Genomic DNA, 27,011 nt, shown 5'->3' with positions numbered 1-27,011 from the left:
CATAAAGAGAATGCTATTATTGCTTGGACTCATCACCAGGTGGTGTCTGTCGTCCACGTTGCTCCTCCAACACCTTGCGCTCCGTCTCAACTTGCTTCCGCTGTCTTTCAAGGGCTGCTTGTGCGAGGACTTCTCTCCTGCTCAGTCCAGTAGCAGAACCACCCGAGTTGGTACCGCCTAGCACAAACTCACCACCTGTCCAACCGCCGAAATCCTCAGGGTAATCCTCGTCGTCGTCGTTTTCGCCATTCCCAGAGATGGTATACCGCGACGTCTCACCGATGGTGTGTCCGCCAGACTTCCAATCCGCAGCATCGACCTCACGCTCAATCTGGTGACACAGATCCCAGAAATCTCTATTATGCGGGCTGTGCACGTTGTGCGCTAGCTCGTGGCACAATGTTTTGCGAATCGTCTTGTAATCGCGATATCCATCGTGCGCATCGGTTCGCAGGCGCAGTTCGATTGCCTCGCCGTTATTGCGGTTCAGACCGAGGAGTCGACTCGTGCCCTCATGCGTCGTCTGCGTATTCGAAAGGGGTTCCATCTCTGTGAGGATTCCGACGGTGAATTTGTGCTTTGTCATAGTGGCGCGGATGCCAGGGTCTTCCTTGAGGCGCATGAGGAGCTTCTGGCTGCGTTCTGGATTCGGGAGACCCTGAAGTGGTCTCACTTGGAGGAATGTATATTGTGATGTTTCTGGTTTTCGACGGGGCGTCGCATGTCGTGCCTTACTACGTTGTGCCATCCTCGCAGCGTTGCGCTGGGCCACGCGCTCGGCCGTATCCTGAACCTGCTGTACCTCGGCCGCCGGTGATCCCATAAGCGTCAAAGCCTTGCCTCTCAGGTCTTTGAGGGGCATTTCGGGGTTCTTGAAGGGTGCTTTGAGGAGGGGGGTTTTGGGCGCGATGATCTTTTGGTTTGCGACGGGTACGTCGAGGCTGGCCTCGATTTCGGTGAAAAGGTCTGTGATGGTCGCATCTTCGGGAAAGGATAATTCGTAAGTTACTTTTCGATGTGTAATGGAGAGGGTGAGCCAGGTCTGCTGCTCGTTGTCGGACATGGGAGAATCGTCGCAGTCGGCCATGTTGGTAACGCAGCGAAGTGGCGATGGGTTCTTTAGACAAGTTATGGTTACGGTTTATGCCAATGGCAAGAATATAGATTATAGATAGGTGTATATAAAATGGGGCAGATATGAGTGATAAGAAATAATAGGGGGGCGAAAGGCTTTATTATTATATGATTTTGGATATTGTAAGCAAGAAGGCAACTCAAAGAGAAACTATCGTGTTCGGAAACGTTCGGTGTTTTGCTTTGTAATACGTCACTGCCACCGCCTAAACGCTACTATAAGCAGAATTGGACTTGGTGATGATTACATACTAAGTCCAGAGCGAGACGACGGGATTGGCAAATCCCGATAAGTCCGGTTTGTAAATTATAATGAATTCTTTTAGAACTAATTAAGAAAGTTGTGATGATAGAAGAAGAATAACATCCGGGTGGTATGTGATATACCTACACACGGTTGAGTCTTTTAACTTATATGGCTGAGATATCTTGACCTCCAGTCATGTATTCTTACAGGCAAACTCAATCAATCCGAACACTTGTCTGGATTGAATTTTCTAAATGATTAATGAATATAAAATTGCATCATTATTGAAAGTCGATAGGAAACACAAACCACCACGGGATCAATTATTGCAATTGAGTGGGATTACCCTGAACCAAGAAATTGAACATATAGACTGACGTTGCCACGGTAAACTAATTATATCACGTACTAACTGGATCACATCTAAGCACGACTAAAGAAATCTCTTGGCTCGCTTATTAGAACAGTCAAACAAAACACGACCCATAACAATGGAAGTTTCTTGTGCCACAGGAACCACAGACCAGGTCTCATCACCAGCCTCACCTAACCAAGTATGTATAGAGTAACCACTGGTAGATCTCCCGCGAAGCGACAGACTAAGTTATAAAAAAACCGTTAAGATCTTCCCTCGATCCGGGACCGATCTTACCCCTTCTCTAGCTCCCGTTTTTACCATAGCGCGTGGGTTACAACTGAGACACATCGTTCACCTGAACTAACCCGGTTACTATCGTTTGACAGAAAGTTTATTAAGAGGCGGATAGATTTTAGATCATGTCCTCACCCGAACAAGTGTCACGTATCACACAAGACTACAAAGAAACTTAAAAATGACTCTTTATTTTCAATCCTACATATACACACAAGATTGTAAAAGTAAAAGAAAAATGAGAGAAGCCGTTACTTCATTCGTGCCCAAACGCCGTCAAAACATATATCTCAAATGGTATTCAATATATGTGTGAGATATATGTGAATGGGTAAACACATTTCGTCGTCTCGTCGCCCGGATTATATATAAAACAATGGATGATAATCATAATGATAACAGCAAAAAGCATCATCTCGCTCATGCTCCTTCCCTGCGATTTACATGTCACTATTGGCTATGCACTTTGTCAGATGAGAAGGGCGGACAATAATTAAAACAAGGGGTCCGCAACTGGGGGTAGGGTAGGATAGAAAGGGGGAGGAGTTGTTGACTTACAGTAGTGCCAGTGTGAGATCACCATGGATTCTCGCCTTGAGTTCGATTTCGATTTCGAGGTTGAGCTCCAGATGCAGACTGAGGGCGTCACTCTTGCCACCGCCGCCGCTCTCTTGCTGTTGCTGCTGCTGCATCTGTTGCTGTTGTTGCTGTTGTTGCATCTGCTGCTGCTGGCGTTGCTGCTGCTGCATCTGCTTGTTCTTCTCCTCGCGTGCGGATAACTGTTTTCGACCCTCATCGTCAGATTCTTCGTCGAGCCAAGCTGGGCGTCGACGTCTTACATCGTCGGCCTTTTTGTTTCCGCGCCTACCACCTCGACCAGCGGGCTCTTTTTGCTGAGGTGGGGTAGCGGGCTCATTCTCCTCATCCTCAGACTCTGACTCGTCGTCTTCAGAGTCCTCTTCCTCCTCCGAGTCATCTTCCGAGTCATCCTCAGAATCAAAGTCGTCATCGTCGTCTTCGGACTCAGACTCGCTCTCCTCCTCTTGTTTGACAGGTGGCTGTCGCTTCTTCTGCTGGGGCTTGGCTTCTTCGGCCTTGTTGCTGGCCTCGGCCTTTGCCTGCTCAGGCTTGGAGTCGGCCTCGTCTTCTTCCTTCTTCACATCCTCGGGCTTCTTGTCGTCCGACTGGGCCTGCTCAGGCTTATCTTCAGGCTTGTCTTCGGGCTTATCTTCAGACTTTGACTCTTCAGACTTGGACTCCTCGGGCTTTGACTCTTGAGATTCGGCTTGCTCAGGCTTCTCCTCCTTGTCATCGGGTGTCTCAGCCTTTGCATTCTCCGTGTCGGGCTTGGACTCGTCCTGGTTAGAATCATCCTTGGACTCAGACTCATCTTGACCTTGCTGCTGCTGGTCTTGGTTCTGGTCGTCGTCCTGGTTCTGGTTCTGGTCTTGTCCTTGTTGCTGTTCGTTGTCATCGCCCTGCTGCTGACCAAATGGGTTGTTGTCATTGTTGTCCTGCTGGTTCTGTCCAGGGGACTGGGGAGAGTCCTTCTGCTGCTCGTCCTAGAGGAATTTAATTCCTGATTCGATGGATTCACTTACAATAAACTTACTTGTTGGTATGATGTAGACATGTTGATGGATGTTTTACTTTGTTGTTGTGCTTAGTGTATGGATGGAATGAGTAGTAAATGCAATCAATGGCTTGCTTGATATGTTTTGCTGAATTAATGAAATGAATTTTCTATGCTAAAGGTTCTGCGCATGAGATAGTTTTTGAGATTTAAGACGTTGCGGATAGAAAAAACCTGTTGACGAGGCTTGACTGACGCAATAAGTGTCATTCTATCCCGTTCCTCAACCTAACCTCGACCCATTAAGAACCGGTTTCTACTTGTCTGGGTTGTAAGGCAGTTGCTACCTGGAACAAGTCAAATACAGGTCAAGGTGACGTAAAAAATGGTATGCAAACCCTGGCGATATGACGTTGTCACTCCCTCAGAATGGATTGAAGGTGTGGTGGGATAGTTACAGGGATCATGCATTTATCGTGTGGCTGGTGTAAATGGAAACTGGGTCCTGATTCTACAAAGTGGACTCAAGTCATGCAGTGACTGAGTGAGTCTTCATCATCCTTCACCTAATTATCCAAGAAAAGGAAAACAAGAACAAGAACAAGAACCAATACCATGGTTATCGGATTACTCGCCATCGCGGCTATCCCAACCGTTACAGGCGTTGGTAACGCAGTGAGTGCGCAAAAGAGACAGAATGAGAGCATGAGCAAGGAACAGGAAAAGTTCCATCTCACATTTATGCTACGGCAGAATGGAAAGATAGAAGAAGTTGGACAAGGAGTTTTGGTTGACAAAAAGGTGAGCCACTCACTCATTATCATTATCTTCCCTCTCTGTGTTGCGATACTCATGATATTAGATGTATCTCAACCTTTCAGACGCACCAGTTCAAGGCTACAGATTCCTAGGATGGTTCTTCAAGTATCCAAGTGAAGAAGGCCATCTGGGGCTGGTGAGTATGGTGTCTGACGACCCTCCAGCGCTCAACTGGATCTTTGTCGACAAGGACACGCACGCCGTGACATTTGGGGGCAAGAAGGACACCATCGACCACGTCATAGGACCTTGGGGATGGACAGCAGATGAGAAATTCCTGACTCTAAAGGGCGACCATGATTCGTTTGTGGCGGTGCGAGACGATGATGGTAAATGGTCTGTCTACTGGGACCCGGAGGGTGATATCGAGGACGAAATAGATGATGAGGAGAGATGCCAGCCAGTGAGACTTCGAAGAAGACCACAACTTGGCATGGAGAGCAGCTATGTTAAGAAATGATTTACAGGAGATATTCCCCAGTACAGTACAATTACCGGTAATAACAGAGACGTCAACTACAAACAAATGGCTGGGGTTTCCAAGTCCGGGGGGCTGCCCATTGTAATGCATTGCACTGTAAGCCCAAAGTTGGAGGAGGGCTGCAAGGTCAGTCATGGTCATGTTAAAGTGGGTTACCTTGAGCAAGGGTATCTGACTGGATTTACCATCTCGATCATGACCTCATGGGGGTCCAAATCCTGTTATGAGGTTTTGGAGTGAAAGAGTAGCTCAAACTTATATCACCTTGGCTACCTTGATTTCTAGACTCAGTTCTTCTTAGTGAGAAATCATCAACTTTACCTGCATTCATACAAACATCAACTAATACACACACTACATCTTTGCACTTGACAACCAACTAGCCAGCGACTCTTTTATTCCATCCATCAATCATCATGTCTTCTATGGAAAAGGACCGCGTCGACTCTGACGAACAGACCATGTCCAGCGAGGAAGCTCCCCGACGAGAGCGCCGCAGCAAGAAGAAGAGCAGCAAGTCTCGCCGCCAAGGCACTCAGCAGCAGCAGCAAGGAGGCGGTGGTGGTTCAGGACCTCTTGACCAACTTCCTCTGGCCGGCGACCTCGGCAACACAGTCGGCGGTGTCACAGACGGCGTGAGCAACACCCTGGGCGGCGTTACGGGAGGCCTTGGAGGTCTCACAGGCGGCCAGCAGCAGGGTGGCGGCGGCGGTGGTGATGCCGGCAAGGACACTCTTCGACTTCGTCTAGATCTCAACCTCGATATTGAGATTCAACTCAAGGCTCGTATTCACGGTGATCTTGAGCTCTCTCTGCTGTACGTATATGTCTCTTCCCTTTTCATCCCCCTCTTCTATTCCCCTCCAAAAAAAGTCTGTGGCCGTTGTATCTTACTTGGCTTGCAAATCTCCAGAACGGGATAAAATCGCCGCGATGAATATCTTGATGCAGAGGCTAATAATTGCTTTGCGCTGTGCAGAAACTAAGAAGCTGGTCTGTCTTGCTGGCTGGCTGCTTATCGTTCTTGTTCATGTCATGATGGTACCCATGTAATGTTATGTTAGCTACTGTTCGCACAACAGCTCGATCAACAAATGGCGGCGCAACATGGTGTTTTTATTAAATAATGATGGTCTTTTATATATATATTTCTCTGGGAGATGGAACAAACACAATACAATACGGATACTACCATACTAGTACAATCTCTTATATCATTCATTGTTCGCGAGTGTACAACTAAACAACAAGTGGTTAAAGAATGACGAAAAGTATCATATCATGTCTCCATGGTGAGAGGACATGACAACGACATGACATGATGTTCTAAACTTAGCAAGGTTAGACGGAACCGGTTCCAACGTTATATCCCGAAACTCAAAAAGACACATCCAAGAAATCAAGACTGCCAAGGATCAGAAGCAAGCCACAAAACAAATCAAGGAGAAATGCCACGCAAGCCACCGTCACCATCCTCATCAAGTTTAGTTTTCTTTTACTCTAGTTCTTGTTTCATATGTTCCAGCACCAGGAACCAAGCTTGGAGTGATTATGTAGTTAGACTGGCACCAAAGCTTGCTCTAGACACAAAAGAACATTGCGAGAGAAAAGAACAGGGACTAGGTTTGGACTTGGTTCCACCAATCAGAAGCTCCATTTGTACAGTTGCCAGGGTTCAATGTGTCCTGTCTCATCTTGTTTATATCCCTGCTAGTGTCTTAAACCCCCCTCCGACGTTCCCGCCATCGCGATGAGCGATGACGATCAGAGATTATCCTGTTAGTTACTGTACCGTAGTATTTTCCATTTAATGCGGCTCTATTCTCTGTAACAACTACATGCTAATAACATCGTCACTCTTGCGTGACCTTCAGGGGGGGTTGCTGCATAGAAGAATGGCAGAGGTTCCCCGAACGACCCCTAGTTAGAGATTGTTCCCCTCTCTTTTCTCCTCGGGCTGGGTCCTGTCAGTTGGACTAGCCTCCCCTAGCTAAGCTACATAAACACTTAGTTAGGCTCTGCTGTAGTCGAATCTGTAGGTAAGCTAAACGAGGTCGGGTTTCCAAGTTTATGTATCTTATCTGTCGTCATGTCCCCGCACAAACCATAGCTCGAGCCACACTCACAGCACATAGCAGCAGCCCTTTTTGGCATCTTGAGCAGTAGTGGCAGTGGCGGTGACTCTGCTTCTTCTCTCACTCCCTCTCTCTCACTCACACACTCTCTGCCATCGCCATACCTCCAGCCATATTTCTCTTAGACCCAGACCCCCCCAGCCTGGGAGGAGATCCAGGATCAGTCCCAGCCAGGATCAGCAACAGCCGCAAAAGTTGCCACAAGGACCACATACCGTTTACACCAAGGAATAATAGCCGCAATGTCCAACCATTCATCCTCATCCTCCACCCCTGATGGCGATCCTACGCACAGCACTTACGAGGTCAATGTCCCAGTCCGCAACGGACGAACCTCTGAGCCAAAAGTTGAGAACCCAGAGATCCGCATCCCCAGGATAAAGCCAGTCTCGGATACTACCAGCAGTGGCACCAACACAGACCAGCAGCAGCAGCAGCAGATTCCACAGTCACAAAATCAAGAAATGGATCTTCAGAAACTCGCGGCTGGTCTCGATGGCAAATACGTCGACGAGTTCGGCAACATCCTAGACTGGGACGGCACCGTCCTCGGTCGAGTCCAAGGCGACCTTCCTTCCATGGTAGGGCGACCAGTCACGGCTGACGGACAAGTTCTCGACGAGGACGGCGAAGTGGCTGGCCAAGTATGCGACAACTATATCGAGCCAGAGCCACCAAAACTCAAACCCTTGGCCTCTGGAGGACTCAAAGTCGATGATGAAGGCTTCATCTACGATGACCAGGGAAACAAGATTGGCAAACTCGATAAGCCGATAAAAGACGGAGCCGACAAAGTCTCCGAGAGGTCCAAAAGCGATCAAAAGCAGGGTCAAGGTCAACAGGGCCAGGGTAATGGTAATGGTGGAAGTACCGGCACCGCAGACACTAACAATGGTGCTCCCAAGCCACCGAGGCCTGACGAGCTGTTCCTGGATGTCAAGTCGACATATGATGGTATTCAGCTCACTATCAAGATCCCCACTGTCTTTAACAGTAGAATGATGCGCGAGACCAAGAGCAGCGGCAGCCAGACAACTGAGACAGCAGTAGCAGAAGTTAGTAGCGATAATCGATAGTGCAGTCAGTGCCTACGTACATTTTTTTTTGGTGCGTTTCACAATTGTCCAGCCTATATCCATGTAAGTGACTATGTAAGTCAGTAAGCCAAGACCTGGCCAGCCCAGAAGCAACGCAGTCCACCAAATCATGGACTTACATACTTATGAATCATATGTATCTATTTGTATGAGTGCAAGTGCGTACAGTACATCAGCTTTCTTCTTACATACCTGTTCTTCACTCTTCACTCCTCACTTTCACTCCTTCAATCCTATTCCCAAACACCCCCTCCACACCTCGGAATACGTAAACCTCATAGGGTAACCCCTCCCCGTTGGTTTGCATTTACGCTAGATTTATCTAGTTCATGTTCGTTCATCATTCATTCGTTCACTGGGACTTACATACACTCATCGTGTACCTTTTGCTTTCACCTGCCTTTCTGGCAGTTAGAACCTGTCACCATAGTACACTATCTGCTCCGCTACACGTGAAGTCCACGCAACCACATTTCCCATCTGCCACAACCCCAGCTCAGTCCAGTTTTCTCATCTCGATCCAAACCATGAATGTGCAAGATCGTCTGCATTTTCTGCATCAAGTGTGGCATCCTCTGCCCCGCAAGCCTGTTTTTCCCAACCGTTCCTCATTATCGTCGGGACAGTCTAGACCAGGGATAGCATCAAACAAGCAGCCTCATCCTTGTGGCTTGCCTGCCTGTACAGCTTGAGCTCTCCTCTTGTATGCCTGTTGCGCGCCTAATCCATGCATTGAGGAGCTGTTTATAACGTCATATAACAGCTCTCGCCACACCATCCCGCGCTGCCCATCCCCATCATGACGTGTGGCTGTTGCAGCTGTCGTTCGACAACAGGTGCGGCGCAGGTAGCTCATAGGAAGAGAGTAGCTAGATGTGGTGTTCAGACTGACGTTGTGATTTCTAGTTGACGTGATTGAAAGATGCTTGAACGGTTGTTGTAAAACTTGTTTTGCATTAGTTCTGCGTCGGTATAAGTAGTCTAAGATATGTGGTGGTTGCAGCTTTTTGAAAGAAAAGTATCAATTCAACTTATAATTTTGGCCAACTTACAAAGCGTTAATCAAAACAAAACTATACCTATTCCCAATTGACACTACGATACCCCTCAATTCCATCTCTTATCAGAAAGATACCCTTTTGTTTTATCTTGAAGGAGTTGAAGAAGAAGAAAAAGACGACCAACTCAACATACAATCATCATCATCATCATGTCTGAGACCAAAGATCTTTCCTCTCAGGTCCAAGACACAACAAAAGATACTGCTTCCAACGAGCAGCAATCCTCTGGTGCGTTTGGCAGTCCCCAGCGAAGTTTGGCGCTTATCGTCCCCATTGCAGTCAACTATGACCAATCAATCCCTAGAAGTGGTGTTGTGAATGATGCTGGTGATATCCTCGACGATGCTGGCAAGACTGTCGGCAAGGTCGCTGACACCGATAACCTCAAGGACCTCGTAGGCAACACCGTCAACACCGCTGGCGAGGTTGTCGACTCCTCGGGTGATGTCCTGGGAAAGACACTGCCCATAGGACAAGGAAAGCCCGAGGAGGAAGAGGACTCCCACGACGAGGAGAAGAGCGAATACACAACCCAGTCCAAGGACAAGAAGTCTGGTGGTTTGGGAGACGCCGTCGGTAGCGTTGCCGGCGCTGTTGGCGACACTGCCAAGAGCGCCACGGACACTGTCGGCGAAACAACCAAGGGCGCTACCGATGCCGTCGGTGACACAGCCAAGGGTGCTACCGACACTGTTGGCGACGTGACTGACGATGTTGGCGTCAAGTCAGAAGCTACATCCCAAGCCACCGACACCAAAACACCCGCAGAGACTCCCAAGGCCCCCGAGGTCAAGGCAGAGACACCTGATGTTAAGGACGAGGCATCCGATGTTAAGGACAACGCACCCGATGTCAACGACGAAGCATCTGATGTCAAGGATGAGACGACAGAGCAAAAGGACGACATCAATCTTGAGGATCGAGAAGCACCAGCCGATGCTGACGACAAGCTCAAGGAGGTCGCTCCCGAGCCCGAAGAGGCTAAGGACGCCACCAAGGACGCTTCTGAGGAGGCCAAGGATATCCCCGAAGAGGCCAAGGAGGATGTCACCTCCAAGGTCGACGAGCAAGATGTCCCCAAGCCTGAGGATGTCGAGGACAAGCTTCAGGAGAAGACTGATGTTGCTAAGGACGAAGCTCCCAAGTCTGAGGTTCCTGAGGGTGACGTTTCCAAGTCTGAGGTGCCAGAGGCAGATGTTTCCAAATCTGAAGCTCCTGCCGATGAGGTCCCCAGCGGTGAAGCTCCTGCAGATGACGACAAGTCCAAGGCACCTGGTGATGATCTGAAGTCTGTTGCTCCCGGAGAGGATGCTGCAGGTGTCACCGACGACGTCCAGAGCAAGGCCGCTCAGGGCGAAGAAGCTGCTCAGGACAAGGTCTCGGAAGCCGATAAGGCTGCTGAGGATGCTCCTGAGGACATTCCTGAGGACGCCAAGAGCAAGGCTGCTGAGGGCGAGGAAGCCGCTCAAGACAAGGTCGAGGAAGCCGACAAGGCCGCTGAAGATCTCCCCGAGGATGCCCAAAGTAAGGCTCCAGAGGGTGAGCAAATGGCTGGCGACGTCGCCGATGAGGCCAAGGACAAGGCCGCGGAGGGTGAAGATGCTGTCGATGAGAAGACTGCGGAAGCCGAGGACGCCGCCAAGGAGCCTCTCGACTTCTCCATCCTCAAGGGCACCACTGTCGACAAGGAGGGCAACCTCGTCAACGACAAGGGTGACAAGATCGGCAAGGTTGTAGATGGTGAGCTCAAGCAGCTCATTGGCCTCAGCTGTGACGACCAAGGTCAGATCTGGGACAAGACTGGCAAGCAGCTTGGCAAGGCTGAGCCTATCCCCGAGTGGGACCGCGAGCAGAAGGACTCTTCCATTCTCAAGGGCACTACTGTCGACAAGGAGGGTAACCTCGTGAATGATAAGGGTCACCTCATCGGACGTGTCATTGAGGGCGAGATCAAGCAGCTCATTGGTCTTTCTTCCGACGACCAGGGTGTCATTTGGGACCGCACTGGCAAGCAGGTCGGCAAGGCCGAGCCCCTCCCTGAGTGGGAGCGTGGTGAGCAGAAGGATTACAGCATCTTGAAGGGCAAGACTGTCGACAAGAACGGTAACCTCGTCGACGAGAAGGGTCACCTCTTCGGTAAGGTCGTCGAGGGTGAGATCAAGCAACTTATCGGTCTTTCCTCTGACGATCAAGGTACCATCTGGGACAAGACCGGCAAGGCTGCTGGTAAGGCCGAGCCTCTTCCCGAGTGGGAGCGCGGCGAGCAGAAGGACTTCTCTATCCTCAAGGGGGCTGTTGTCGACAAGGAGGGTGGTCTCACCAACGACAAGGGAGACACCATCGGCAAGGTCACTGAGGGTGAGATCAAGCAGCTCGTTGGCCTCAAAGCCGATGAGAATGGCAAGATCTGGAGAGACGGCAAGGTTGTCGGTCAGTCTGAGCCTCTGGCTGAATGGGACCGTGTCCAGAAAAAGGATCGATCCATCCTCAAGGGAGCTGTTGTCGACAAGGAAGGTGGTCTCACTAACGACAAGGGAGACACCATCGGCAAGGTCACTGAGGGTGAGGTCAGACAGCTTGTTGGACTCAAGTCCGACGAGAACGGCAAGATCTGGAGAGATGGCAGCGTCGTCGGCCAGGCTGAGCCCCTTGAGGAGTGGGACCGTGTCCAGAAGAAGGATCGATCCATTCTCAAGGGCAGCAAGGTTAACAAAGTCGGCAAGCTCGTTGATTCCAATGGCAACGTTGTCGGAAAGGTTGTTGAGGGTGACCTGAAGGAGCTTCTCGGCAAGCGTTCCGACGAGAACGGTGATATCTGGAACGACTCTGGAGAGGTCATCGGCAAGGGTGAGCCTGTCTCTGTCTCCGAGCGCGAGGAGAAGTCCTCAGCTCCCTTCGAGAACTTCCCTGGCGCCACCGTTGAGTCTGACGGACGTGTCATGTACCAAGGCGAGCAGGTTGGTGAGGTCATCGAGGGTAACCCCAAGGAGCTCAAGGGCAGCCAGGTCGATGAGGATGGTGACATTCTCGACCGCCGCGGTAACTCCGTCGGTAAGGCCAAGCGCTGGGAAGCTCCCGAGGCTGAGGAGGAGAAGCCCGTCGACAACTCTGCTCTTGCTGGCAAGCGTGTCAACAAGGCCGGAAACCTCGTCAGCGAGTCTGGCGAGATTTACGGTCGTGTCATTGAGGGTGATGTCCAGAAGCTTGTCGGACGCATGTCTGACCGTGAAGGAAACATCCGAAGCGAGTCTGGAGATATCATCGGCAAGGCTGAGCTTGTCTCTGAGGGCGAACGCGGAGGCAGGAAGGATGGTCCTTTCGCCGAGCTCAAGAACTGCACCGTTAGCAAGGATGGTAAGGTTGTGAACCAAGCTGGCGAGACTGTTGGCCGACTTGTTATTGGAGATGCCAAGGCTCTCGTCGGACGCTCTGTTGATGGTGACGGCGAGATCGTCGACTCCAATGGCAACGTTATTGGCAAGGCCGAGCGCTGGGAGGAGCCTGAGAAGGAGAAGTCACACAACCCTCTCGCAGGTCGCAAGGTGAACCGTGAGGGTAACGTTGTTGACGCTGATGGCAACATCATTGGCAAGCTCACCAGCGGCGAGATCCTCGACTGCCAGGGCAAGGAGGTTGATGAGGACGGCGATGTCTTTAACCAGAAGGGCAGCGTCGTTGGTCACGTCTCTCTCCTTGAGGACATCCCCAAGGAGGAGGAGCCTGAAGAAGCACCTGAGCCTGAGGGTGAAACCGAGGAGGAGCGCATCAAGCGCGAGCAGGCCGAGGCTGATATCAAGGCTGAGCAGGATGAGGCTGAGAAGAACAAGAAGCTTGCCCAGCAGCTTTCGTACCAGATCGAGCAGACTCTGGAGCGACTCCGACCCATCTGCAAGGCCATCAACGACAAGATCAGCGCTGCTGAGGCCCAGAAGCCCGAGGACCGTGACGAGGAGGAACTTGTCCGACAGGTCAAGCCTCTGATCGAGGACGGTGGTAAGCTTCTTACCGAGTGTAACGGCATCATTCGTGGTCTTGACCCTGATGGTCGTATTGGTCGCAATGCTAAGCAGAAGACTGCTGCTGGTGAGGCCACTCCTGAGGAAGCTCACCTTGCCAACGTTCTCAAGGAGCTCTCTACTGAGATCCAGACTTGTATCGATGAGGGCAAGCGAAAGCTCGAGGGTATGCCCCATGCCAAGAAGGAGATCAACCCTCTCTGGGGTCTCCTTGCCGAGCCTCTCTTCCAGATTGTCGCTGCTGTCGGTCTCCTGCTCAGCGGTGTTCTCGGCCTTGTTGGCAAGCTTCTCGGCCCCATTCTTGGACCTCTTGTAAGTTTCATTCACACATTCTACATTTCTTTCAACCCGCTAACAACATATCTAGCTCAACGGTCTTGGTCTTGGTGGCCTCCTTGACGGTCTTCTCGGAGGTCTTGGTCTCAAGAAGATCCTTGGAAGCCTTGGTCTTGGTGATGTCGTCGGCACTGTCACTGGAAAGAAATAATCGAAGGATCATGATTGATTGAAGGGCATCATCATTTATAAATGAATTGTATCTTTGGGAATATTATTTTTTGTATAATGGTTTTTAGCTAGGAGTTTTGTTAGCTTTACGAATTTCACGAACAAGTTAGGCCAATAATGATGCGCTGTAAAATGAGGTGGAGAGTTTGTGAGGAATCCGATTGCGGCTTAGTTCACGTGTGCTGAGTCAGCGTTGAAATTCCCGACTACAAATTTCTGACTTTTTTTCCCAACAAGCTTCAATATTTACCATCCTTCAACATACAACCATGACCAGCTTGCTTCTGGCGTGGCCTTCCTGAACGATGCAACGATGCGTCTCTTTCTCATTCGGCATGGAGAGACAGTCGACAACGTCGCAAACCTCTATGCCGGCTCGCGCGACTCTGCCTTGACTGCCCATGGCGTTATGCAAGCTCAAAAGCTAGCATCTCACCTTGCTGCGCACGTCACCATCGATCGCATCTTCTCTTCAAACCTCAGCCGTGCTGTCCATACCGCACAGGCTATCCTCGATGCGCAGAAATGCGCAAAGGATCTGAAATTGGTCCAGGTGCTGGAGCTGAGGGAGAAGGACTTTGGTACGGGCGAGGGCACTAAGTTTGGGTTGGCGACTAAGCATGAGGGTTCCGAGACGCCGCAGGCGATGAGAAAGAGGATTGATGTCTTTTTGGACGAGCATTTACCTCGACTACACGAAGACTCGACCGTCTGCATAGTCGCCCACGGTATCATCCTCGGGACTTTTTACAAAGCCCTCCGCGACAGGATTCCTTCCACGTCTGCTGAACCCGATGCCGCACCAGAAGGTCGAACAGAATCTGCTTTTGTCCGACCCACATGGAGCAACACCGGATATGTGGAGGCACTTATCACGATCGACGCATCTGCCACAGATCAAAATCTGCAGATGCGCGTCGTGAAAATCAACAGCGTCGAACACCTCAAAGGTCTGAGAAAGACCAGAGGCGGAATTGGCAGCGCCAAGTTCGACGCCAAACAAAAGACGATGGACTCGTTCTTCAAGCCTGTGGCGCGAAAGCGCAAACTTGAAGATGAGAACATCGTCTCACGATAAATGGTACGTTACAATTTTTCTCAAATTATCACAACACATCCCCCCAAGCTTTATGATGAAGAAGCATTATACACAGACCTGTACCGAAATACACAATGTGGAAAAACTTTTGTCCAACCGCTGTCTGACAGCTTGTTCACAAATCGTCTTTTGTCGCCATTACTTTTTGGTAACACTAGCTAACATTGAACTCAATAGGTTTTTGCTACTGCCACGACAATATGTCTGTTGGCCTTATAGAATCGTTAAATACAATACATGCTATTCTAAACATCTGTGCTTGTCTCGTCCACTCCAGTGAATACTTTGTACATGCGTCTGCTCACGGCCTGTCCAATTGTGCGGTCTGAATAGGCACCGTCTTTGTTAGCCAATTTTCTTACACCTTCTAATCGCATTGGCCCAGTCGTCTCGAAGCCCCGAACTAATTCACTAACGGTGTCGAACTCCTTGGCCACTCCGTGTGCAATTGGTGCTGTGACCCTCACGATCTCCTGTAGCATACGAACATAGGTGTCTTTCGTATCCTCGCCTGTCTTGACCTGCCCGCTTTCCATGCAGAATCCTGCTCCAAGTGTTGCTTGGTCTCGTTGCTTTCGGTAAGGAATTGTCGAAATGTGCTGGGTAAAGGTCAGGATCTGCTCAGCAGTCTCCATTGGTGTTATAGTGTGGTGGATCAGAACCTCGTGCATGACCTGTAATTGCAAAAGCGCATCCTCGATCTTCTCTTCGGGCACGTATTCTTGAGCAGGTTTGTTCCGACGGTTTGAAGAAGCTGCGGCTTCCTGGGCGCGGACATTAGAAGCAAATTGTCGGTTGCGAAGATTTCGATTCTTGCGTATCCAAGGTGCGAGTCCTTCAATAAGATAAAGAATATGATGTTCTGCGAAATGCTTCCGCACTTTATCGACATGAGAAGAGATACTGTCGTCTATTGCAAGCTTGACGAAATCATCGGTATGCATGACAATAAGTACGTGCTTCTCGTCTTCAAGACGAAGGGGTATTGGCTCCCAAAGACCAATGTCATCATTATATCGACTGCGGACCTTTCTGCGCCACTTGATGACATTCTCGACCGGGCTGTCCCAAGTTGTGTACTGCACATCAAAGGGTTCCAGCATGGTCTGAAGCGCAGTTGTGACTGTAGAGTTTAGACTGGAAGGGATGTCGACCATCATTTCTGGCGTCGAGATCTTCTTGTCTGTTCGCAGCTTATTGACCTCGGCCAGTGCTGCATTGCGTTGCTTCTCACGAATCTTGGCTTCCTTTGCTTCCTGTTTCTCAAGTCGTTTTGTTTCCTTCTCAGCTTCCTTAGCTGCTGCCTTCGCTTCCTTTTCTCTTACCCGATCGACTGCTGATGGTTTGTTCGAGGCTGTTGGCTTCGCTCGGGACTTGGATGGCACGACCTCGCTTTGTGAGCGCTGGAGCTGCGATCGACGTCGCATCTTTGTTACATCGAATGCCGCGATATCTGGCAGTTCGTCTTCGGATCCGTTCTCGCCGTTCGAATCGTCGTCAATATTAATGACGTCTCGTTTCTTTCCTGGCGGTGATGAATCAAAGGAGAAGGCCTCAGGGGCCGAACTAGATATAGGATCCCACGTCGCATTATTTCTGGGCGGCGGTTTAGTTGCCGGTGCAGGAGGAGAAGTTATGATAATATCGGGCTCTTTTGATGTTGTCGGTGCCGGTTGAGGAGAACTGGCGAAAGGATCAGACGACTCGATGGGTCTTGCGACTGTCTTTGAAATTGCCTTTGATGCTGGCTTTGGTGGCGAGCGTCGTGCTACCATGGGTGAACTTGCAAATGGGTCTGAATCTTCGGCCTCAATTAGCTGCTTTGTAGGTTTTGCAGATACAGCGACGGAAGGCCTCATCTGACCAGGTGAAACCAAACCAGGAGAACTGGTAAGTTGGATAGGATCTTCAACCGCTTGGAGTCGACCGTTTGGGTTCGCGCGGACTGGTGGTAAGATCGACTGGGATTCAGACGCTGGAGATATTCGCTTAAGAGGTGGTTGTGCTGGAGGAGGCGACAAACATCGCCTCTTGTTTGGGTTTTCATCGACCACAATGGGCTCATCTAGATCTATCGTTGTGTCGAAATCATCGGACAGAAAGAGTTGGCTAGACAATGGTCCACGCGCCACCACATTCGACTTTGTCGCATTGATACTTTGTTGGTGTCCATTTTCTTGGGAAGCATCATCGAGTTGGGGTAGTTGGGCGGACGGCGGTGGAATGCAATGGCTTGGCGGACTCGATGATATAAGATCAATCACGTCGTTCGCCATTGTATTACATTTGCGACACTTGCGCCAGCAAAGATCCTCAGTGATGGTCGAAGTATTCGTAATTGATGGCGGGGCAGTTTAACAAGGTCCTCCCCCTTGCGCGATACGACGCGATTACCTTTTTCAGACCACCAACACGAAAAACGCCGAGTCACGTGCTAGGTACCGGGTAAGTTGAACTATCGGGAATGACATTCCAGCTGGCTTTCTTCTACTCCCTTGCTGGCTCTGTATCTGTGATATCGCCGATAAACATATCGGTGAAATATGCTAATTAATTCTTGTTTTATAATAATAATGTTCATTCAATGCCCTTGTCGCGGAGGTATAGCATGAGTAAGGTCGTACAGGCTATCACGAATCACATATCGTGGTCAAAACTCCGTAGTATCGTTGAGCAAGCCAATTACGACACCCTACATGAACGCATGGACAATGCTGGAGATTTTGGGCTGAGAATCTTGTCGAAGCCATGAAACCGTGCTCTTGTTTGTGACCATAGACTTATAAACATGCATATCATTTGTACTGTATCACCATGGGTTCTGCAATCCATGTCACGAAGACCATGCATATAAGCATGTCATATTCGAGGTAGTGATAAACATTAAAGGTCGGTCACTAGCATTGTTTCAAGCCGAGTAAGTGGATCAAAACAAATGTGCTCGGTATATCAGCTGTTAGTATGACAAGGGCCGCTGTCAAGATAGTCCAGCTGGTTCCAATCCTATCACTTATACCTCGCATTTGTTTGTAGATATTTTGCGTGACAGAAGGAATCGCCCTGGCAATGTTCTCTCTTAAGAGTATCGCCAACTAAGATTGAAATCGGATACTATACCAATCCTTCCGCCAAGACTATGCGACCCTTGGGATTTAAAGTGACCTTCCTCAAAGTCAAGTTCCCTAACAACACGGGTAGTGCAAATATAATAGGAACGTCAATCTGTCACGTTGTACGGAGTACACTGACCAGAAAAGCCGCACAATGTCACATCGTCTCTTCGAATAGTCTACACTGAGTAAGACTCTGGCTGAAGATATGTATGGATAGGAATGCCCTCATTCCGCGCTTGCAGTATGTAGGCCTAATGGAAATACTAGGGTAATAATGGAGACCTCGCTTACAGGTCACGGTCTACATACAGTAACATCGTGTTCAAGGTTTGAAATTTAACGAGGTATGTTGACTAACTGATATCAGCAAGGTTTTTGTGCCACCCGGACTATTTTCAAGACAAATCAAGTAAAAACTCCCTTCGGATGATTATACCTAGTAACCATCAGAGTAGTTTTGGTGTTTGACAGATCAATGGGGCAAGTTGAGTTTCACGTCGTATTAATGTCCGTTCTTGAATACAAACATGCAGACCCTTGTCGAGGTAGTCGTCACATCATTGAGCTTGAATAATATCAGAAACTGACCTTGACCGCCAGGTTAAGTCAAGGGATCACCAGCCTCGCTGATTCGAAAGTGGATATGCCAGACCCTGGCCTGGCCGGAAGGAGAAAAAAACTTGACCGCGGCATCCAGTAAAGACGTGAAAAGATTTCAGTAATTTTGTATTTGTTGTACCTGGATATCCGCGGAGTTGTTGAACTGTCATAATAATAGTAGAGTTCCTCGAGTCTCAGAATGTCCATATTCCTTTTACCCTTGACCTAGTCATCCGCAATGACTGATAACGGTCAACGGAGCTCTCACTGTAAGACTGACGAATGGGATTGGTTCAGCGTCAACCGTTTGTTCATGTTACTTGGTGATGAAGATTCCGTACCGGCATTGACTTTCCTCCTGGGGGAAAGATGTCTTAGACAGGCGCCCATGTGCTCATGTTAGTGTCTTGATTGGTACGGATAAGGCTTCCTTGGCAGTAAAATCAGCTTGTTAAGGTGATGATCGCGAGGAACAGTGCCTTGCTGTGTATGATATACAGCAATAGGGGCAAAGCGAAAAGGAAAAACAATGACAGCTCATTCGCAACCAACTATACCACAGACGTAAACGATAAAAAGCACAAAGTCTCAAGGTGTCATTGGGATCACGACTGGGGTCTGAAACAAACCGTGGCCAAGCCGCCGAGGTGAGTTTAGCCCCCGCGATTTGCTTGCTGGAGAGTCAAATGACGGACAAAACACGGACGGAAGACAGGCAGAAACCATGCCGGTCACAGCAGCAGTTTCCACATTTTACCTTTGATGTCGCGAGATGGTGCCATCCCGCGGGTCTCGATTGATGGAGGAGGTCAAGGGTGGTTAGATGACTTGCAACCAGAGTGGCAACTGAAGCCACTGTGACAAGTTGGTCTCAGGTATCCGTACGTTGGGAGACGAGATCGTTAAAAAAGATCCCTGGATCTTATTGCCGTGACAGGAGATGGGACGAAAGTTATGGATTTGAAAGGATTATAGCCAATCGTAAGACTCGGAACGTGTGTCGCATAGAGAGTGCATAGTACATATATTGTTAGCCACCAGACGGACAACATAATGGGCACGGGGCGGTTGCTGGTACAATTCGTGTTACATTGTCTGCATAACGATACGTGTAGACTTTAAAGATAAAGTGACGAGGCACCTACCTAGGTACCTACCTAGGTAGGTAGGTATCCAGGTGCTATGAGCGTATGGTGGTATGTATTTAATATGGTGGGCCGCTCTAACCGCCAAGTTGGTTGATATGGGATGAGCCAACAAGTTGACAACGCATCAAAGGTTGGAGGGAGGGTTCAAGGTCAATTTACTTGGAAGAGATTTCTCACAGCACAACGGGCCGGGCAGTTAATGAGAATAATTTCCTCCACCGGTGGAATCGTCTAGCGGTCTTCCATTCAACGGTAACTCAACTGCCATGAAACCGGTCTTGTTTGTACCGTTCTTACATTGGTTTGATAATAGACTCCATAGCAACGCGATGGCTTGCGGCCGCTAGTAAAGACATGTACGCGTCGGTTGGAATCAGCCCAGCCCCTGGTTTATGATTAAAAGATATAAAATGGAAAGATCGGCTCGGGATATGAAAGGGGAGAGGCAATTGAGTTGAAAGCTCGGAAGCTAGGTAACTACTAATAATATTAGAGGAAGTACATAGATATTTAGGTGGCTGGTTGCAACAAAAAACAATTCAGTGCAACAAAAAAAAGGAAGGGCCTGATGAAGCGGAACAAAGACTGGGATACAACCCAACCTGGTGGATGGATCGCCTCGCCTGCCCGACGTCCAGGACTAGGGACCTCGCTGTACACTCAGTTAGCGTTCCTTGACTTGTACAGAATGGGCATACAATGGGATTCATGAATCAGGATATATTCAATCGTATTTTAATAAGATGAGATGCTTGACTCTTGCGGCTTGACTGACTTGACCAAAGATTATCACCGGATATCATTCAGGTTATAGGTAATAGTTAAGGGTCCAAGCAGATACTACAAAGTATTAGGCCGACAAACCAGGCCTGAGGGTCCATGCCCACTACTGGTTGCGCGGGCCAGGTACGAGCACCGGGGATGACCCATTGAAAAGATGCAGTCCAACCAGTAGGCGCCATCTCCGCCACGTTCTAACTGAACCTGTCTCTAGCTTTCAATCCAAAATTCAGGGGTCAAGCAATCAGGTTCATCAGACGCGAGGTACCTGACAACTTCGGCCCAGCACTAATGTACCTCTCTAGTCCTTAGGGGCGGACTTGACAGCCTTTTGATGCCCCTAAACTGAGTTGGACTGAGTTGAATGGAAGCATAGAAGGTGCGAGTTTACTGAACCATCTTGCCTCTTACCCCTGGCTGCCAGTGCTAATCTACCAGTACTGGTGCTGTTGTAGTGGTGGTGGTGGTGGTGGTGGGCTTGATTCCACTCGAAGGCTGTCCCGTCCCTTTTTATTTATTATTTTTTCTCTGTGCTTTTTTTTACTGCGACTCCTGAAAAGTGATTAACCAACTCCTCGCCCAACATCGCGACTTTCTGTCCTTTCCTTTCCCTCTTAATCATTGCATTGCGGTCAAACTTCTCCCACCGCTTCGTTAGTTTCTCTCTGCGCTGTTTCCTTCCATCGACCGTCACTTTTATCCATCTTAGCTTTCTCGACAAAAAGCCCAGACCCCTCCGCTAGCGACCCATCCTCGTTCCGCTCCACCGCTGCGCTGGAACGTAGAATTATCAATAACTAAGCACTCGACAGCTGCCCGATCGCCCCTCGCCAGTCGCTTGTTTAATTACGCTCCCTACACCCCTGGTCGGGATAAACACTCGACAACCGCCTCGTCTTCGCTCATTGAAACTTCTAAGAGTCCAGCTATCGCACGTGAGACCCTCTGGAACATTTCGCGATCCCCTCATCAACGACGACTTTCCGTGGCGCTGCAATCATCTATGACGTTCTGAACGCCGACAGCTTCTCCCTCAGTGGAAGACAAGACCTTAAAGAAAGCCCTCTGCGGCCTTCTAAGCTGTTAAGCGACGTTCGTTTTTGCCGCCGTCGCCGACTTGCGATACCTGAGACACCGCGCATTTCGTCCGCACCTCACAAACAGCCATCATGGCAAGCTCGCCCCCGGCCTCGCCGGGAGGAATCCAAAGGCCCATGAGTGCCATCGCCGCCAGAGCCCAACCTAGAAGTACCAGTAGATTGAGCATGTCAAGTAAGGCGGGAGGTGGAAGCAGAGCCTCAGATGACGACAGCCGGACCGCTGTCAAAGTCGGTATGTCAGCCATTGTCTCCAACCTTTCGAGATGCTAACCTTGGTTCTTGTAGTCGTTCGAGTACGCCCACCGCTGAAGCCGGAAGATCCTGGCTATGACCTTATTCCCCAGCGATTCCAGAAGGCTATGGTTCACACAACTTCTGATACAAGCCTTGCCATCGATTCACCTCAAGGTCGCAAGCTATTCGTCTTCGACCGGGTTTTCAACCCTGATGTGACGCAAGAGGGTATCTGGGATTATGTTTCCGACTGTATCAATTCGTTCATCCAAGGATACAACGTGTCTCTGTTGGCATATGGCCAGTCAGGCGCTGGTAAATCATACACTATGGGCACATCAGGACCTGGCGAACAGTATGATCAAGAGTTGATGGGTAAGTCATACAAGATACAAAGTATTTATGCTTGCTGACAATTGTTCCAGGTGTTATCCCCAGAGCCGCAACTGCGCTTTTCGAGAAGCTTGAGACCCCAAAATCTTCTGCTAAAGCGAATCGCAGTTCCCTTTCGCATCTCCGAAGCCCTCGAGGACACAGTCAGCAGAATGCGCTTGGCGATCGAGAGTGGTCGCTAAAAGCAACATATGTTGAGATTTACAACGAACAGTTGCGCGATCTTCTCGTACCCGATACAACTCCAATGCAAGAGCGCGTGAACGTCGCCATTCGCGAGGACACTAAAGGCAACATCATCCTGACTGGTCTTCGACAAGTCGAGATTAACTCAGCAGACGACCTCATGAATGCTCTCAACTTTGGATCCTCTATTCGACAGACCGACGCCACTGCCATCAATGCCAAATCATCGCGATCTCATGCCGTCTTCTCGCTCAACCTCATCCAGCGCAAGAGTAAATCTGGCTCGGGACAGACCTCTGACAAGCGGCACTCCATGCCAGCCGAGGGGCTTTCTAGCCAAGACGTTTCTGTCACAACCGATAGTAAACTTCATTTTGTTGATTTGGCTGGAAGCGAAAGGCTCAAGAACACAGGTGCTCAGGGTGACCGTGCCAAAGAGGGTATCTCCATCAACGCTGGACTTGCCGCTCTTGGTAAAGTCATTAGCCAACTTTCAGCCAGGAACGCTGGTTCTCACGTTTCGTATCGTGATTCCCGATTGACACGATTGTTGCAAGATTCGCTTGGCGGTAATGCCATCACCTACATGATTGCTTGTGTCACACCTGCCGAATTCCATCTAAGCGAAACGTTAAACACAGTCCAATATGCTCAACGTGCTCGAGCGATCCAATCCAAGCCGCGCATTCAACAGATGGAAGAGGGCGACAGCAAGGCTATCATCGACCGTCTCAAAGCTGAGGTTGCTTTCCTACGGGAGCAGATCCGCAGTGCCGAGCATGGCGGAAGCCCCCGACGTAACGCGCCACTGACTAACGAGCGGTCCGATCGCCAGAACGAGCGTGAGGCAGAACTGCAGAACCAACTTTTAGATACCCAAGAAAGCTATACTGCCCTTAGCCAGCGTCACGCACGACTTATCGCCGAGCTTGCTCGCGCTCGCGAGAACGAATCGGGCGCAAACCAACACGACGAATTCGCAGGCGATACCGCAGATGACCGTATCAATCGGTCAAACTCTTTTGCGGAAGCCGTTGAACAGGTTGTGATGGAATATGAGAAGACGATCCAGTCTCTGGAACAGTCTCTTTCAAGCACTCGTGGTACATTGTCAAATGTCGAGACTAACCTTCTCGAGAAAGAGACAAAATGTGCTTATGTTGAAACCATTAATAATCAGCTTCAGACCCGTCTGCAGAAGCTTGTCGACCGCGAGAACAATACAGAGAACTACCTCCACGATCTCGAGGCCAAGCTAGATGGTCATACTAGTGGCGAAGAGAAGAACGCAACTATCATCATGGAACTTCGTAAGGAGATTTCCCGTGTTCGAGAGAATGAGGCGTCATGCGAGGATTACATTTCAACTCTGGAGGAGCGTCTGGCCGAGGCGGACCAAGATGCTGAGCTGATGCAGCGAGAGATCGATCGTCTTGAGCAAGTGGTAGAGCGACAGCGAAGCTTGGGCAAGCTCGACTCCCTCCTTCACGAACTTGACCAAATCCAAGATAGTAAAGAACCCGGAGCCGAGGACGGAACTGAAAACCATGCCGACTCGGCCAATGGTGTTGCATCTCGTCGTGCCACGGCCGAGCATTCTCGAAATCTGTCACATGTCAGCCGCCAGAGTCAGATGGAAGATTCCATTCCTGAAGGCGATGAGGAACAAGACCAGTCTCGCACTAGGATTGGCACTGTCAAGGAGGTGGATGAGGACTCTCTACGACTTGAGAAGCCTTCAGAACAAGAGCCTCCCCCCAGCCCGGCCCAGTCCAAGTTTGTTGCTGATAAGCTTGAAACTATGACCCAGGAGCTTTTCGACTTGCGTGTAGAGCACGAGTCGACTCTTAACGATTACGACTCCCTTCACTCCAAATACGAGTCAGCCATGCGCAGACTTGCCGAGATGCAGGACGCTGTTGACGAGGCCCGTCACGCACAAGCACAGCGTCAATCTGTAATCTCTGTTGCTACACCTACACGCAGCACTCGTCCCGAGTCCTTCTTGTCCGACACTAGAACAAACGATCTGAAGACTGGACGATCTTCATTTACACGATCGCTTTCCTCAGAGCTATCATCTGCGATGGACTCACCTGCTACTGCTGCGTCATCAAACGGCGACATTCTTTCTGATGACGAAACCGCCACCACTAAGCCTGCAGCGGCCTCAACAGAGAATTTGCCCAACGACGAGAGCGTCGAGCTTACTGCCGAACTGGAACGACTAAAGTTCATGGCGCAGGAGCGTGAAGCTGCTGAACAAGAACTGGCTGAAAGATATGCCCAACTTGAGTCCAAACATAACGAAACCCTTGATATCGTTGAGGAGCTCAAGACTGATCTGTCTCGCGCCCGTGTCATGGAAGCCACCTCGCCTCGTTCCAGCACTCCTGTTATTCGACGCAAGTCAAGCCAAAACCTGCTTGTCGTTGACCGTGCCCAGCGCTCATTTTCATCACTGCGCAACATTGCTGCTGAGAACTTTGGTACTCACCCTGAGGCTATGCAGAGCTTTGAGATTAACCTGAACGCCGCTATACATGAACTTCATGTTAGGAGCGAGCGAATCCAGGAGCTTGAAGCAGACGTCGCGGCCGCCAAGAAGGAGATGGAAACTAAGATGACCATTATCTCGGGATTGACAAGAGAACGTTCCAGTCTGAAGGCAAGCCCTGTGGAGATGACCATGGTTGCCACACTTCGAGATCAGCTCGAGCAGAATGAAAGGCAACTCACCGAAACCAGAAACGCGCATATGTCTCGTGAGCATGCCCTCACAACTGAGCTTGAGGCTTTACGTCAAGCCCTCGGCACCAAGCCCAGCACCCAACAGCTCGACAACTTTGACCCCAAGTACGAGCAGCGTGTCGCCGAGCTTCAAACCGAAGTTGCTATGTGGGAGAGGAAGCACAAGGAAGCCCTCGATTCTATGGAAAACACAGAGTTCCAGATGCGAGGCACAATCGGACAACTCGAGGCCCAGGTGGCATCGAACCATGTCCAACTTTCATCATCCCAATCTCAATCAAGTGGCGATAAAGATGAGTCAACAACAGAGTCTGAGCAGCGACAACAGAATCTCATCGGCTTTTTGCGCCACGAGATTGATGAATACAAAGCTATCATCAACAGCAACGCTGCCAAGGTTGCGGAACTGGAGCAGGCTCATTCTGCAGCTCGTGCTGAGTTGGATGAACTCCAAAAGGCCCACGAGGCAGTCAAGCAGGACAACGCTCGTCAACTACAACTTCTCGCCAATCTTCAAAAGCAGATCGCTGCTTATGACGAGACTTCACAGAACAACCAGTCGAGCCTCGATGAGCTGAAGATTCAGCACTCTAAGGCACTGGCTGATCTGAAGACCACTGAGCAGAAGGGTTATGAAGAGCAGGTTGAGGTTTTGTTGTCCGAGCACGCCGAGAGTGCCCTTAGACTGGAGACAGAACTTGCCGAGGCAAGGGATGAACTCCACAGCGTGTCTACCCACGTTGCTAACGCTCTGGGTCTGGATGCTAATGTTGATAAGTTGGCAGAGCGTATCGACGAGCTCGCCGCCAGCAAGAAGGCTCTTGATGCAGAGCAAGCCAAGCGAAGCGAAATCGAGTCATCAGTCGCTGAACTTACAACTATCAATGAGCAGATCATGAAGGACTTTGAAGATGCTAAGACGGTTCTAGCTGACATGCTCGACGGAGGTGCCGCTTCTGGCCCATTGGTTGAGCAAATCAGGCTTGCCAAGAAGAGAATGACAGATCTTGACGACCGAAGCAAGAAGAACAGCCGATTGGTCGAGGAGCTGGAAGAACAGCTCCAGAACAACTTTGATGAAGTCCAGATCACTAACAATCGTCTGAGTACTCTCCAGACAGAACGCAACACTAGATTGGACGAGGCCAATGCAGCTACTGCACGCCTGACAGCTGAATTGGATTCTCTGAAGCATGATTATGCAGCTCTTCAGGTGAGTTTAGGCTGCATTCATATTTTTCGGATTTTACTGACTCTGAATAGATCAAGATGGATGAAGTGGCAGCTGGTATTCAGCGGTCAAACTCCAACTCTACCATCCGCAAGAGTGCATCTCACGTTTCTCTACCATCACCCCCGCCGGCAATCCCACTGCCTCCCCTGCCAAACGGTGCCCAATCTCCCGTCAACGGTGCTCCCGGCTCTCCAACCGCTGGACGCCCAATGAGCAAAGACAACATCAACATTTCTCAAATCACCGAGGATCAAGAAGCCCGCATCCGAACCATCGAGAAGCACCTGACTGCAGAGCGTCAACTTACTCAAACCCTTGAGGAGGCACTCACCGATTTGGAGAGACAGACCAAACAAGTCAAGGCCGATTGTGATGCCTGGAAGAAGCGTGCCGGTGAGCTAGAGGCAGAAGTCAAGGAGCTCAAGGAGCGCCCTCCTGAGCCAGTCCAAGACAATCGTTGGAGCCTCCAAGCCGTTGAAGAGGAGCGTAAGAAGCGACAAGCGGCCGAAGCTGCTCGACGCCAACTAGAGGAGCGCATGAACGCTATCAACAAGGGCAAGAAGAAGAAGGGAAGTCTGAACTGCTTCTAAGGTGGCTACTCTGACGAGTCAAACTTGCAATACGCATTGGAGCCGGTTATGGGATGCGTTC

The 27,011-nt window shown here is 49.9% G+C and overlaps 8 protein-coding genes across 8 annotated transcripts; 5 read left to right on the top strand and 3 right to left on the bottom strand.

Moving 5' to 3' along the window:
* Positions 1–16: 16 nt before the first annotated feature.
* On the bottom strand, positions 17–1,087 carry FPOAC1_001815 (uncharacterized protein; the record flags this gene model as incomplete). Its single annotated transcript, XM_044846404.1, has 1 exon — positions 17–1,087. The coding sequence occupies one exon, from the start codon at positions 1,085–1,087 to the stop codon at positions 17–19; it is 1,071 nt and encodes a 356-aa protein (XP_044712320.1).
* Positions 1,088–2,587: 1,500 nt separating this feature from the next.
* On the bottom strand, positions 2,588–3,666 carry FPOAC1_001814 (uncharacterized protein; the record flags this gene model as incomplete). The annotated part of the gene is made up of 2 exons (XM_044846403.1): positions 2,588–3,595; positions 3,646–3,666. The coding sequence occupies 2 exons, from the start codon at positions 3,664–3,666 to the stop codon at positions 2,588–2,590; spliced, it is 1,029 nt and encodes a 342-aa protein (XP_044712319.1).
* Positions 3,667–4,221: 555 nt separating this feature from the next.
* On the top strand, positions 4,222–4,885 carry FPOAC1_001813 (uncharacterized protein; the record flags this gene model as incomplete). Its single annotated transcript, XM_044846402.1, has 2 exons — positions 4,222–4,407; positions 4,469–4,885. The coding sequence occupies 2 exons, from the start codon at positions 4,222–4,224 to the stop codon at positions 4,883–4,885; spliced, it is 603 nt and encodes a 200-aa protein (XP_044712318.1).
* Positions 4,886–5,322: 437 nt separating this feature from the next.
* FPOAC1_001812 (uncharacterized protein) lies at positions 5,323–5,892 on the top strand (the record flags this gene model as incomplete). The annotated part of the gene is made up of 2 exons (XM_044846401.1): positions 5,323–5,723; positions 5,886–5,892. The coding sequence occupies 2 exons, from the start codon at positions 5,323–5,325 to the stop codon at positions 5,890–5,892; spliced, it is 408 nt and encodes a 135-aa protein (XP_044712317.1).
* Positions 5,893–7,283: 1,391 nt separating this feature from the next.
* FPOAC1_001811 (uncharacterized protein) lies at positions 7,284–8,117 on the top strand (the record flags this gene model as incomplete). The annotated part of the gene is made up of 1 exon (XM_044846400.1): positions 7,284–8,117. One exon carries the CDS (start codon positions 7,284–7,286, stop codon positions 8,115–8,117), a length of 834 nt encoding a protein of 277 aa, XP_044712316.1.
* A 1,231-nt stretch (positions 8,118–9,348) lies between these two features.
* On the top strand, positions 9,349–14,800 carry FPOAC1_001810 (uncharacterized protein; the record flags this gene model as incomplete). The annotated part of the gene is made up of 3 exons (XM_044846399.1): positions 9,349–13,527; positions 13,583–13,684; positions 14,000–14,800. The coding sequence occupies 3 exons, from the start codon at positions 9,349–9,351 to the stop codon at positions 14,798–14,800; spliced, it is 5,082 nt and encodes a 1,693-aa protein (XP_044712315.1).
* A 266-nt stretch (positions 14,801–15,066) lies between these two features.
* On the bottom strand, positions 15,067–17,097 carry FPOAC1_001809 (uncharacterized protein; the record flags this gene model as incomplete). The annotated part of the gene is made up of 1 exon (XM_044846398.1): positions 15,067–17,097. One exon carries the CDS (start codon positions 17,095–17,097, stop codon positions 15,067–15,069), a length of 2,031 nt encoding a protein of 676 aa, XP_044712314.1.
* Positions 17,098–21,631: 4,534 nt separating this feature from the next.
* FPOAC1_001808 (uncharacterized protein) lies at positions 21,632–26,950 on the top strand (the record flags this gene model as incomplete). Its single annotated transcript, XM_044846397.1, has 4 exons — positions 21,632–21,794; positions 21,848–22,171; positions 22,222–26,339; positions 26,390–26,950. The coding sequence occupies 4 exons, from the start codon at positions 21,632–21,634 to the stop codon at positions 26,948–26,950; spliced, it is 5,166 nt and encodes a 1,721-aa protein (XP_044712313.1).
* Positions 26,951–27,011: the final 61 nt, after the last annotated feature.

Source organism: Fusarium poae, chromosome 1, assembly GCF_019609905.1.
Source record: "Fusarium poae strain DAOMC 252244 chromosome 1, whole genome shotgun sequence".
NCBI lineage: Eukaryota > Fungi > Ascomycota > Sordariomycetes > Hypocreales > Nectriaceae > Fusarium > Fusarium poae.
Note: the sequence above shows the minus strand (reverse complement) of the source record. Positions and strands in the feature narration are given on the sequence as shown.